Source organism: Typopeltis vanoorti, chromosome 15, assembly GCF_054136105.1.
Source record: "Typopeltis vanoorti isolate ZY-2024b chromosome 15, IOZ_Tvanoo_1.0, whole genome shotgun sequence".
Classification (NCBI taxonomy): domain Eukaryota; kingdom Metazoa; phylum Arthropoda; class Arachnida; order Uropygi; family Thelyphonidae; genus Typopeltis; species Typopeltis vanoorti.
In genome coordinates, this window is record NC_143563.1 from 92,010,067 (window position 1) to 92,024,829 (window position 14,763).

Sequence of the window (14,763 nt, forward strand, 5' to 3'; positions counted from 1 at the left end):
CAATCTTTGTACACTTTTTCCACTAGAGCCTCTTTTTCTGCATAGCCTTCTTCAACGGGGGTAAGACAAGGATGCATATTATCTCAACTCTTATTCATCATCTATATGGATCAGATTATGAAAGAAAATGGCATTAGAATTGGAGATTTCAAACTTAGTTCTTTGCTTTATGCAGATGGAATGTGCTTCTAAACACATCTAGTGCAAGTCTCCAGGATTCTCTAACTAAATTTAATAATAGGTGTAACAACTGGCATGAAAATGAGCAATAAAAAGACCGAAACTATGAAATTAAGCAGAAACATTCAACACATCTACTGCATTCTGAATGGAGTGCCTGTAGAACAAGTAAACTGTTTCAGCTATTTAGACATAGTTTTTAGTGAAGATAGTGGTGAAATCTAGAAATCGACAACAGAATAAGCAAAGCTGGTATGGTGAGTAGCCACTGAATTAAATTTATATGGAATAAGAGAGAAATGAGCCAAAATACCAAGCCAATACAGTATATTCAGTATACAAGACAGTGTTCACACCAGTTTTAACTTATGAATCTGTGAATTGGGTTAGAAATAAAGCACTTGATCACAGACTAGAGACCATAAATGAGGATTCTGAGAAAAATTAGTGACGTGAACAGGTATCATCAATGGCAGAATGATATAAAAAAAATGAATATATTAGAAAGGAACTTGATGATGTTAACATTCAGGAATGTGTTTGCATAGTTTATCCAAGGTGATATAACCATTTAATGAACGTGTGAGGAAGGTTTAACAAAATAGGTGTTTGATGCTAAGATGGCAAGAAAGAAAACTCGAAGACCAGGGTCTAGGTGGATTGATTCAGTTAAAGTGCCTTAGAAGCATGAAATGCTAGATAGTGCTGACAAGTAATAGATTAATTTGGAAGAAAATTGTGGATAAACAAATTAATAATAATGCAAACTTAATCATGTAGTGCTGCCGTAGTAGCCGAAACCATTATCAAGAAATTGATGATCTAATGTTATCTGCTCTTATGCTGAAAAGGTAAAGAAAATATTGAGGAGACACAAACCATTACCCATTTCACTGCCTTACAGTTATATCTGATCTTCCCTTTGGAGCACATGTTTTTTCAAATCAATTATTATATCATACATCCTGAAACAACTAAAATTATATCAGTGCATGAAGATTCTTGTAGAAAAGTAACATGTCACTTCTGTGATTAAAAAAAAAAAAAAAGAGAGAGAGAGATACCTCCATTGAAGTGAGGAAGGATAACATATTTCAGATGTAACAGATGATGTAATAACCTTTTTTTCCCTCCCCAGGGAGAGATGGATAAGATGGATATTGGCTGTCAGTAATTATCTAAATGAAATGCAAAAACATATTCCAGACAAAACCTCAAATTCAAGCTGATAAATCTACAAATCAAGGGGAAAAAACTCTTATAGTGGAAATTTTCTGGATTCTGCCAAAATATCAGTTATATCAAGATGCTTCTGCAGTAACATAAACTTGTCTGTTTCTCTGTTGTAGCTGTATCTAAAACTTAGTAGTGTACTTACCTTGTAGTATTTTACTCTTATCTGTAAAGGCAGAACCAGGAATGAACCTAGTCATATCTTACGAGCAACCAGACCCTTTACCAGATGTTCAGATTAACACTGCTCTAGAGGGTATGGCTAATTGCTATTTACCAGCATTCCTTATTACATTGTTTCCCATATACTGACCACTGGATTCTGATGTCTAATAAAAACTAATCTTATTAATCTTACATTGCAAGTACCTCCCTCTCATAGTAAATAGAATGAATCGAGTGAAGAATTCAGCTGATTTTTGGTAATCCAGTTTATACATTAGCAGGAATCCATCATGCTTAACTTTGGAAACCAAACCAGTCATTTTAGTTTTTTGCTATTGGTATGCTTAAAGCATACCAATAGCAAAGGCACTTTCTGACAAAAGCCAGTAAGTGCAGAGTATTAATACTAGAAACCTTTTTTCTGTTACTATAATGAAATGCAAAATATTTTGCTATTAATTAGGTGTTTTACTTACTAGTATGCGGGAATAATGGGTTTGATGCACTGAAGTTAAATCTTGACTGTGTGATAACTAAACAGTAGCTTCTGTTTTTATTCTGTGCATTTCACATATTTTATTCATGTTTCCTATAGTCCACTTTGTAACACGAGACAGAAGAATTTATTTGCTTCAATCTTTTTTTTTTTAGTTCAGAAAACACGTGGGAACCAGAAAGGAATCTGGATTGTCCCGACCTTATATCAGAATTTGAAGAGAATAGAAAAAGGAAAGAGGAAGAAAAAAAGAAGAAAGAAGAACCAGCAGACAAAAAGAAAAGATTAAATGGTACAGATGGAAATGGAGGATCTGTAACAAAAAAGAAGCCAAAATACGCTGATGTGTGTATTTTTTTATTTAGCATATTTTTCATACAGGTTCTGTGTGTGTGTGTGTGTGTGTGTGTGTGTGTGTGTGTGTGTGTGTGTGTGTGTGTGTGTGTGTGTGTGTGTGTGTGTGTGATTTTATTATTATTAATTAAAAGTAATTTGAGATAGATATGACTTTTTTTTTTTCCCCATTAGTATATTCCCATAATTCTCATTGTGTGTGTATATATATATATATATAGCAATAGTGGATATTTTAACTGATGTAATGTAGAATTCTGACAGCCTGCATAATATTATGTTGGTTTCTTTTGTTAAAGTGGATCACTACATAAAGTGTAGATTTAAAGATACATTTCGCTAGGCATCCAAGAGTTCCTGAATGGTGCAATGTTTTCATGCTTCTCTGCATGTTGCAGAACATCCTATAGATGTTTGTTTTGGTTGAGATTTAATGTTCTCCAGTCATTCAAGATAAGTGAGCTTGCATTTGTTTCTCAGACCAGTTCCATATGCCATGCACAGTGATATGGCTGATGACATAGTGTGTAGATAAGTAGTGTAATCAGTTGGTTGTATGGTATGGAGTGCCCTTGTGGGATAGGTCCTTGTAGCTATCATGTAATAATAATGATTCATCTTAGATAATTCTCTCTCCATCTGGGAACTGGTAACACAACACATCTGGGCAGTCTGCATTTCATGATAGACCAGATGCATTGACCATGCACACAGATTTCATCAAGTCAATGACCCATCCATTTGTGTGGCAAAAAAGAAACTGTTACTAATTACTAACACTTTGGCTTTAGAATCTGTGCATGGCTGCAGTTCATTATCTGGGATGTTGTTCCTGCATTTCCTTTGTTGTATTACAGTGTCAACTGTAGCAATGGCACCTATTGATTAGCCTGCACGAGTCATTGCACTCTTTGCTTGCCACATGCACTTTCCTTCATAGTTTCATCTGCAGATGGTTTTTGCCTGTTTGGCCTTGTTCTGCATACTCTTTCCTATGCAAAGAGTATGCTCACACACTCTACAGTATGTGAGCAACCAACTAGCATACCATACATGAGATGAAGTCCTCCAGTGATCATGCTCTTTTTGAACTTCATAATAATATCACCACCAGAGACTGCATCTTTAACATTTTGGCTTGCACAACTGTATACCTAATCACACTATGCTGATTTTGTTGTAGTATGCTGGTTGTGTGTGTGTGTGTGTGTGTGTGTGTGTGTGTGTGTGTGTGTGTGTGTGTGTGTGTGTGTGTGTGTGTGTGTAGTTGAGTGGTCATAATTCAGCTTTATATCATTATGGCTCTTTGATGGTTGAAGTTTGCTAATTTCAGCTAAATTATATGTTCCTTTGAAGTTTTGTGGTATAATTCACAATACCAAAGAAACAAAAAAAAATAAGAATTATGTACATAGCTGCTAATATTACACTAGTTGTGGTCACTTAGGGAGAGCTAGATAACGTGAAAAACCCTCTCCTTAGCCTTTAAGGAATGCAGAACTTCCATGCACCTTTTAGTAGGTATCCACCCAGATACTGAATGAATGAAGATTGCTGTTAGTTCGGGACGCAGCTGATCAAATTATATTCTGTAATTGGCTTAAACCATAATAAAATTATGGGACAATACGAAATTTCATGCACACCAGCCATCATCATGTTAAACAACTTCACAGTGAAAAATCAGTTACTGAAAAAAATTCAGACTCAACTCAGCAGATTTGAAGTTTTGAACTGCAATGTAAAAATTATCAGTGGCAGAAGAACTAGCAAAATACTATGTCAACATAATCTGCATTACCGAGACAAAACTAACACTGATGCGATTCTATTAAATAATAATGTTATATACAAAAAAGGAAGGAATAGCTACAGTATTTATTAAACAACAAGAGAGGATAAATTTCCTGATTGGCAAACAATTTCAGATAGAGTGAGGTGGGTACATTTCAAAATGGGAAACTGGACAGTGAAACTTTTACCTGTGGTCCCACAAAAGGTTCTAATGAGAACGAGAAGTGCAGACATTTTTTTGAGGAGGCATGACAGATAGCAGCTTACAAATTAGAAAGAAGAACTGGTCATTGTTGAAGACTTAGCAGAATAAGAAATGAATCCCAGACATATATAAATGTTTCAGGAAAATTGGAGAATAGCGTAAAGCAATAATAATGATAAGTACTGAATTTTTTGGGACACAGATTAGTTATCCTGGGCACCAATTCCATCATAAAGGTGTGCACAAATTCACATGCAGAAATGACACAAAACTTAAGAAAAGTCTTAATCAAATGTCATTGTTGACAGTGATATGTTCATTGTGATTAAATATATGAGTAAATATAGGGCATTTGAAACAAAGGATCAGCATTTAGTTTTGAGTAGATTAAAAATTAACATCATATTGAAAAGAAAAATCTGTAAGAAAGTTTTGAAAAAAAGTTGAGCAACTTTCAGAAGAATCATGTGGTAACAGCTTTTTGACTGCTTCCATCAGCCACATGATGACAGACTTAAGTAATTCTGTTGTTTTCTTTTTTTTAATGCAGTTTGTTGGATTGTAGTTGACTATTTGGTATGTATTGTCAGATACCAATAGGTTAAATTTTTTCAGGAAAATTTTTCAGGAAATAGGTAAATATAGGGCATTTGAAACAAAGGATCAGCATTTAGTTTTGAGTAGATTAAAAATTAACATCATATTGAAAAGAAAAATCTGTAAGAAAGTTTTGAAAAAAAGTTGAGCAACTTTCAGAAGAATCATGTGGTAACAGCTTTTTGACTGCTTCCATCAGCCACATGATGACAGACTTAAGTAATTCTGTTGTTTTCTTTTTTTTAATGCAGTTTGTTGGATTGTAGTTGACTATTTGGTATGTATTGTCAGATACCAATAGGTTAAATTTTTCTAGGTAAGCTCTGTTCAGGTGAAAAATAATGGTATCTTTGGTAGTTTTCAGATTTTAGTGCTGTCATTTTAGTTTTAGTAAAATTATTGCTTAGCAGTTTATTATCACTTACAATGTGAAATATTTCTAGTAGCATTGATGCATTATATTTCCACTTAAGTGCTAAATTATTTTTATTATTTAAATTTTGGTATTCCTGTTTTTCTTTGCCTCGTCAGAGATCTGGCTTGGATCAATGGTTGACAGAGTTGTGATGTAACTTGTGTCCCAGTATATATACGCTGCTTGGAACAATGGACAAGGTGCATCGTACCATGTAACGAGTCACGTTTCTAGACAGAATCAATTGGATAGTTTATACTGTCCTGATTCAGTGCAACTGTGGGCAAAATGGCTGTGAGAACATAACTGGCAGAGTTTGAAAAGAGGCATTGTGATAGGATGTCATGTTGCAGGCCTATCTGTTCTAAAATTGTTGACAAATTGGCCATCCCAAGTCAACTAGTGATACCATACTGAGATGGAAGTGCAGGGAGTTGACTGCAAGTGCTGTTTGCATTGGACGAAGGATGATATGTAAAAGCGCCATTCTGTCAGCCGATACATTGAATGAATAGTTCCAGACATTGACTGGAACATAAATGTGCACAAAAACAGAACTGAGGCTCACAACGTGGGTTTACATAGTAGGGCCACAATATGTAAGCCCCACATTACTCAAATCAGCACGCAGCATCTTCAGTGGTGTAGAGCAGCGCTTCCCAGACTGTGGGCCGCAACCCCCTTGGGGGGATGTCGGTTTTGTTGAGGGGGGGACCGTGAAATAATGAAAACAAATTGAAAATGTTTTAAGACTAAGTAGTTTTTTTTTATCTTAAAAGAAACGTATTTAATTTTTATTAATTCGTTTTTGTTATTTTTTATATTTTAATGGAAAAAATCACACATTGGTGCAGGTTCACAAATTTTGCTTCTTGTGTATTTCGGCGCTTAATGAATATTAGTAAATATATGCTTATTCATGTAAGTTTCATTTCAAAGCAGAAATCTAAGAATTGCAGTTTCAGATATTTCACCTGATATTGACCTTTTGTGTAGCAGTATTGAAACACATCCATCACATTAAATTGTTATTAAACTTCTTTTGTATTTTTAATTCTTTCTTTATTACTAATCATTTTACGTTTCATGTGCTTGCACTGCAGATGTACAATAACAATATATCTATTTATATAAAAATATGAGATATATATATATATAAAAATATATTGCCATGTCAAATGTGTAAGATGCTAAAAATGTAATATTTGCATTTGACTTTTTCAATATTCGCTGTGTATATTTTATATTGAATATAAATACAATAAATATTATAATAATATATTTCTATATTACGGTTTTTTTTCGAGGAGGGCCCGTGAAATATTTTAATTTTTTCAAAGGGGGCCCTGACATCCAGAAGTTTGGGAAACACTGGTGTAGAGCATGTACAGGGGTGGAAGCATGGAAAGCTGTGTTGTGGAGCGACGAATCGCACTACACCCTCTACTGAGCAGATGATGGGTGTGGGTGTAGCAGATCTGCAGTGAATGTCTCTTACCAGAGTGCATAACCCCAACTATGAAATTCAAAGGTAGTAGTGCGATGGTATGGTCTTGTTTTTCCTATTTTGGTCTCAGACCTCTGTCTGTGGTGCCACAAATATTGAACTCCGAGAGGCATTGGAACATTCTGGAGAATGTAAATGCATCCTACTTTGTGGTATTTCTACAGAACTGACCGTTGTATCCTTCAGCAATAGAATGTGCCCTGTCATAAGGCTGCTGCTGTAATTGTGTGGTTTGTGGGCATGAACATCACCACATTAAACTGGCATCCACAGAGAACATCTGTAGTCTTAACTGGAGTGTTGGGTGAGGTCAAGGAATGTCCACCCCCACACCAGTCTAGGACTTTATTACATGCCTGCAGGAAGAATGGTCCAAAATTCCCATAGATTGCTAAGAGTAATATCTTATGCTTGTGGAAAGTATGCCTCATAGGATTGCTGAAGTCATTGCAGTGCAAGGAGGTCCTATGTCTTAAGGTGGGCACCATGATTGTTTGTTCCTCACACTATTGTGTCCGTTGACTTCTTTCCAAACAACGTATATGCATTCCTGATGATGATCTTATATAAAGTATCCATGCTGTAAGGCTTAGTGCTGGGAGGACATCATATTGGAGGTTTAAGAGAGTATTGACAGTGCTAAGAAAGGATTCAAAATATATTTTGACACTTCCAGTATTTCATCTCAGTTACTTCAGGAAGTACAACTAACACTTAGTTGAAATACTCTAAGCATTAAAATGTTTTTAATCCTTTCTTAGTGCTGTCAGTACTCCATTATACCTCACACCACTTAAGCTTTACCAGACGTGTACTAATTGTTCACATCAAGTTGAAACTATATTTATCTAGGCCAGCAGTCGGAAACCTTTTTGAACCAAAGAGCCATTCCACCAAAAAAAAAAATAATTAAAATAAAAGTTTGGGAGCCGCAACTTCAATTCGATTTTTCCTGGTGACTCAATGCAGTTAATTCAAACTTAGGTAAATTTGTTTTTAATTCAGTACTTCCAGATATAAAATACCACTTTTATGTTTGCATATAAATTTTTTATATGTTCGATAAAACAACATTAAGTTTGAATAAGTTTTTAATCACAAAACATGTTTAAGTAAGTATAATATTGCAAAAAGAATTAGTCCGAACAAAAATACAATATTATGTATTTTAATAGATATTTGATTGTTTTAATTTAAAATTCACTAATGAGACTTTTGATTTTGCATCTTCTCAGCCAATTTACTTAAATCTGGATTGTGTGTCATGCACTTTAATAGTAATTCGGCTTTCAAACTTTTATCAGTCAATTTATTCCTATACTTATTTTTAATGTAATTCATTGAAGAGAAAAATTGTTTGCAATTGTACATTGAACGGAAAAGAGTCAAAATCCCAAAAGCAAGTCGCCTGGCATTTGAATAATTAGTTGGGAAAGAATTCCAACATTTAAATATAATTTCCTGTGATGTTTCTTCCATAGTTTCCTCATTTTCTTCAATTTGTGCCACCATTTCCTGAAGTTTTTTTCCAGAAGCTCCATTTGTAGTTCTGCAATTGATCGGGAAAAACTTAAATATCTATTAATTTTAAATTGCAATTTAACTGATGATATATAAATTTCATCATTTCCTGATGTTTTTTTTTTTAAATCCTGAAATCTACTTGTAGATGAATCTAAAATTACAGAAATTATTTCAGCAAATATTTTGCAATCAACTTTTTTCTTGATTTAAATTAAATCTATATTTTTTTAGATTTTCAAAATATATAAATTTTTCTTCAGTAACATCTTCAAAAAACACTCAGTTTCTGTTCAAAGATAAGGACTTCCTCTAGTAATTGTAAGGCTGTGTTTCCCTTGCAACTTCAAATTTAGCTTAATAAATGTTCTGTCATATTGAGCAAAAAAAATTTCCTTTCTGGATTACTAAGAAGTACCACATGATTTACGTTATAATTTTTTGCAGTTAAGAAAACTGTTACTTCTTTAAGCACTGAAATAACCTTTTAATACTTTTCCTCAAAGAATTTGCAACTAAAGCTTTTTGATGCAAAATGCAATGAAATGAAATAACTCCATGTGGAATATCAGTGGAGAATAATTTAACAAACCTGTTATTTTTTGCAATTATAGAAGGTGCCCCATTCGTCGCAATGCATACTATATTTTTATTCTGTAAACTTGTTGGGTTTTCTGAAATATCTTGACCTGTAGTGTGTGCTTTAAGTGTTAGCAGATCAAGAAGTTCTTCTCAAATACTGGAAAATGTGTTATATTTAACCATCACACAGCATTGTGCCATATCGGAAATATCTGATTCATCAACTGCAACAGATATAAAATCGGCAGAATTAATATCCATAATTTGCATATTTGAAACTTCTGCAGAAATTGTTACAATCCGTTCCTTGACAGTTCTAGCCGAAAGAGGTAAATCTTTAAATTTTTTATGTACCTTGTCCTTATTTTTTCAGGGACGTTATACATGCAATTTTTTAAAAATTCACCATCGAAAAAGGTTTTCCTGCTTTTTGCTATTTCAAGGGATAACAAAAAACTTGCTTCAGTAGTATTCGATGAAGATTTCATCCAAGTTGACAAATTTCTTTGCTGAAGCAATGTTTTCTTTTGTAATTCTCCAATAGCTTTTTTCTATTATTATCACCCTCAGGATATTTTTTACTGAAGTCTAAATTGTCTACCTCCAAAATGTTGTTCGACATTACTTGATTTGTTATTTTGAAGTCATAGATGGCAAATTAAACATTGCGGATTTCCATATACTTCTATAAATGCAAATTTCTCTATCCACATTTTATTGAATCCTCTGTTTTTGATTATTTTTCTTTTTCTTGAACTCATATTAGGAGGATTATTATCACTAATTACCTGCAAGTAAACACACATATTCAATATAATAAAAATATTATAACATTACCTGACACTAAATTAAACACCAGTTTAGTACCACAATAAATAAGTTAACTAACATAATAATTATTTTGACGATTAAAATCCGTAGTATCTAAAAATAGTGGTGTTTGGCAGCATAGCCAGTCAGTTAGTTCAAATTTTCGCCGTGGTGCTAGTTACCTTAGGCAGGGTTAACATTTAGCGGTATTTCAAATTGTAACGTAGTTGTCAGTTGTTCATGTCATAAAATTTCATGCGTAACACACGTCACATGCATAGTATCTAGCACCACGAACAGGCTGTATCAAAAAACAATATTTAGTTGTTTGTATTAATTATGTATCTTTTAATTCAATATAAAAGCACCTCACTTTGTTCAGCCAAGAACTGCATGCGGTTCCAGAGCTGCCTGTTCCCAACCCCTGATCTAGGCAATTAAATTGACGAACGTTTCTAAAAAATATCGGAATCTAAGAGTAATACCTAATTACTCCAAACTAAAAATCAAATTCCAGCCCTCCGGTATACAAACATGCCAGCCTTGCTGCTACTAACACCATCATTAGCTTGTTACAATCGGTGTTCTCAGCAACCCTCAACAATGAGCTTTTGTTCATTCTCTTCTAGGAATTATTAAAAAAAAAAAAAAAAAGCATATCAAAAAGTATAGTATTCTATGCAATTCTAAATTACAATTGCAATTTCAACCTCTCCCTACCATAGTGCATCTGTCTTCAAAAAGGCTCAATAAATATGCTGCCAGTACCTTAAGTCCTGGCCACAAGTTTGCATAGCACTGAAAGAAGTTCCTGTGTTAGATCGAATTGACAGTGTAGAATGCAGAATCTGTCACTTAGTTTCAGAAATAACCAATAACATTAGACTTGACATCACTAATATTCTTGCCAGTCTTTGCCTCTGAAAAGTAATCTTATCTTCTGACCAACTTTACTGCTCTCAGAAAGTTACAGCTATAGTAGATGCCACTGATGCACCATGCTGCAGATTGTCAAGAGCGAGCAAACTTTCTTATCCCCTCCCCACTTTCCTTCTCTGGTCATATCACATCCTATTTAAAAAAAAACTTTACCATTTTAAAACCTGTTAAAAATCTAACTCTAAATAATACAGATATATTGTAAAGTTTTGACATCATCTCGCTGTTTACTAATATTCCCTATGACATCTTAACACTTAAATGTTTTTTTCCTTCTGATATTTTAGATCTCTTTTCCTTTGACATCAGTTCTGGTTATTTTTCTTGGAGGAACAAAATTTACAAATAGACAGAGAGAACAACTCTGGGTTTCACTCCTCTCACCCCCCCCCCCCACACACATGCTAATTTTTACATGAAAACTTTTGTAAAAAATGAGCCATATACTGTCTCCCCCCCTGCCCCCTTTCTATCTGGATGATGTGTTCTCTCTTTGGCCTCATGACCCAGACATATTTGACTCCTTCCTCTGTCACCTCAGTAGTCTACATCCAAGAATCCAGTTTATAATGAAAAAAGAAAGTAACAATAATTTACCTTTCCTAGGTATTTTAGTGACATGCCTTCTGAATGGTAAACTCTCCTTCTCTGTACAGGTAACCCTCGATGTTACCGCATATACCAAAATCGCATTAATCAAATCTAATAATCAATGGTAAATATTACAAATCGTCCATGATTGATTACTGTATTAATAATTCATTTTATATGGTACTCTTTTAGGAAAGATAAAAAATGAATGCAAAGTAAATGTTTAATAATACTTGTACCTACATTATTTACTATAATTTTGTTTTATCAAAAGAAGTTATCAAGAGTCGTTTGAAGTTTTACTTTTTTTCTTATCGGCATAAATTTTATGATAACAAGCAAACCCACTATAACAAGCATGCTACATCACATTAAATTGAAACTTTTAGAATCTGAAGTGGCACTCAGAAATCAACCGAATGTAAACAAATACAGTCGAAAGAAAGACACAAGAAAATTAATAACAACTGAAATGAAATTTATGAGAGAAACTGCAAAATATACTCTATTTGATCACAAAAGAAATGAAGAAATTATGAAAGAATTAAACCAGGGAATCAGTAATAGAAAAAAATTAAAAAAAATATAAACATCAATGGATGGAACACATTGAAAGAATGAAAACTGAAAGATTACCAAAACAAGTCTTAAATTACAAATCATTAGGAAAAAGAAAACCAAGACGTCCTCTAACTAGATTCAACAATGGCTTCTAAGACCAGAACATACCACTCTAGGTTTAAATCTTTGAAAAGCATGATGAAGATGGTCGCAAGAAACTTCTCAAAATTTGGGAAGATTTACAACCTAGGCCGGATTAATTCTCCAGCATGATGACTTGATATAATGGTTGAAATGTTGAGTGTTATTTTATGTTAGTTTTAAGTAATTCCCTACAACACAGGCTCCATAATTGTGTATATCTTACAGTTGCAAGAAACTTCCCAAAATTTGGGAACATTTACACCTTAGCCTCTTACAAATGTCCATAGAATAATATGGCTACTCCTTCTTTTCCTAGATTGTCATTGCCTGAATATAACATTTTGTATTTATTGCTCAGAAAGATCTCACCAGTTTTGGTCTTTTTTGTTTCAGGCACCCCTATTATGTCAATCTGGTACTTATCTAATTCCTCAGCTAGCTCCATTTCTTTACCATTCAGGCTTCTTACGTTGATAGTACCGATCTTTAACTCTGGTGATGTTGAGTTGGGGTTTGTTTTCAGATTTGTTCCAATAGCTGACTTTTCGCTGTTCGCCCTGGTTCCCTGGCGAAAACAACAGGGGTCTTGTTTAACCGGGCGACGCCCGTCATGCTGTACCATCATTTTTTATTTTGGTTTAACCAATAAGAATACAATTTGGTCAGCTAAATCCCAAATTGGCAGCCCATCCTCATTCGTTCAGTATCCAAGTAAATACCCAACAGGGTGCACCACGAGAAGGTGAGGACATTAGGTCAGAAGCCCTGGTCATTTCTCCGCATTCCTTTAAAGGCTATGTGGAGGTCTCCTCTCAGTTATACAGCTTTGACCCTAAACCCCCTGGCCTTTACTTAGAAAATTCAAATGTAGGAATTTCAAAGATATTTTAATACTGAATTTATGTTGAAGTCAGAAATAGTGTAAGATTGAAAATAATGCAGAATGTGAAGAACCAAGAATTATGTGAAGGGATATATGTATATAAATTTAAAACACACAAAAAAATAAAAATAAATTAAATAATAATACAACAAAACATGAAATTAATCTGAATATAACAATGTATATGAATTAGGACAAAAAATTATCAGCAAAATCGAGGTGTAGTGATTGAGTATTTTTGTCATCAGACTGTAGAAGAAAAAGAAAGCATCCTTTCTTTTAAGCTTACACGGTGATCCAAATGCATTTTTGAAAATTATGGAGACAATTACCGTGTTTGAATAAAAACTTTAGTTTAATATAACTAAAATCTACATTCGACGTTTCGACCTCTATGTGAAGGTCATCTTCTGGAGCATACAACTATACACAGAAAACAAGCTACACTACAATCAAACTGGTTTGTTAAAGCCACTGACCAACCGCTACAACAATTGTTGGCCTGACCTCTGGTGGTTGTCTCCATAATTTTCAAAAATGCAAAAAGAAAACATGTTCTCTCTATTTCCACTATCTGTTGATACTGGTATTTTATGTTATTTAACTTCCTAAAGAAATTATAATCATTACTAAAAACTAGATTCTTCTCTATTACATTAATTCAAGATTTTCATTCATTAAGCTTAGCAGACTGGTTCAATCCTATTCCTTAGTTTATTATTTTTAATGATTTAAGGAGATATACAATAGATGGTACCAAATTCCCAATTCCTATATTTGGTATAAGTGGCATAAATTGCCTTCAGCTCTACAATCCAAAACAACAGTATTAAACCAACAATGGCTCAACAAGCATTTTCAGGATGATTTTTAATAACAAATTTTCATCTATGCTTAAAAATATGCCCTTGTCATAAAAAGACTGCCATAGATAATTTTTTTCTTTTTTTAGCAACAACAGTTATATCTGCTGTTAACTTATCAGTAGGCATGTGCAGCAATAACCATACTGTGCAAACAAGCTATGTTAGCATTTAAAAAACAATTTTTTCTTCACTGTTGGAAATAGAAACATCTGACAGAAGCCTTTATTATTTTTCTCCCTCCTCACAAACTACAGCTATACAGCTACTTGGTGTACTTACTAAAATGTTGAAAGGAAACGACTTTACAAGGCAGATACTAGTGAACTATATCTTTTTACCCACACACAATGAGAGGTACAAGAACCTAGGCATATCAGTGCTATGTGTGATGTATAGATAAGGACTGAGAAAAAAGAAATCTAATGAAAAATTTTTAAAGAGCTGGTTGAAGTTGAGGAAACACATTAAGTGGAAGGTTGTTCCAGAATTAGATGAAATAAATGAGTAAGAGGAGAAGCAGGTTTGATGAAACAAGACTGATATTAGCAATATTTGATAGCACAAACGGAATAATTACCCTTTCACAAACAGAGACAGAAGAAAACCAAAGTACTACATACAGGTCATTATAAGTCGCACTTTTTAGAGTCAGCAGCAGTGGTGAAACACGTTTGGATCTCAATAGCTATGGCTGTATTAATTTACCTAAATTCTGGAAGACAGTCACTTTAAGACCAGCTCCATCTTAATGCATATAGCAATTTTAAACTGTTCTCATTTAGAACTTGCTGATGCTTGTGTACAGTGACAAACAATATGATAGTACCAGATCATTAAGTCCAATTTTTCCTTTTTGGTATGAGGCTTGATGGCCTGTCTGTTATAGCCAAGAAATATATTTAATGCTCACTTGTGAAAGG

At 33.8% G+C, this 14,763-nt stretch overlaps 1 protein-coding gene across 3 annotated transcripts in view; it reads left to right on the top strand.

The window, feature by feature from the left end:
- Positions 1-14,763, top strand: part of LOC150098974 (chromobox protein homolog 3-like) — a 134,905-nt gene that overhangs the window by 101,784 nt on the left and 18,358 nt on the right. For all 3 annotated transcript variants that reach the window (XM_090404873.1, XM_090404874.1, XM_090404876.1), the window contains one exon: positions 2,230-2,419. In XM_090404873.1, the coding sequence (XP_090260999.1) occupies positions 2,230-2,419 (190 nt within the window). The remainder of the gene's footprint in view (positions 1-2,229; positions 2,420-14,763) is intronic.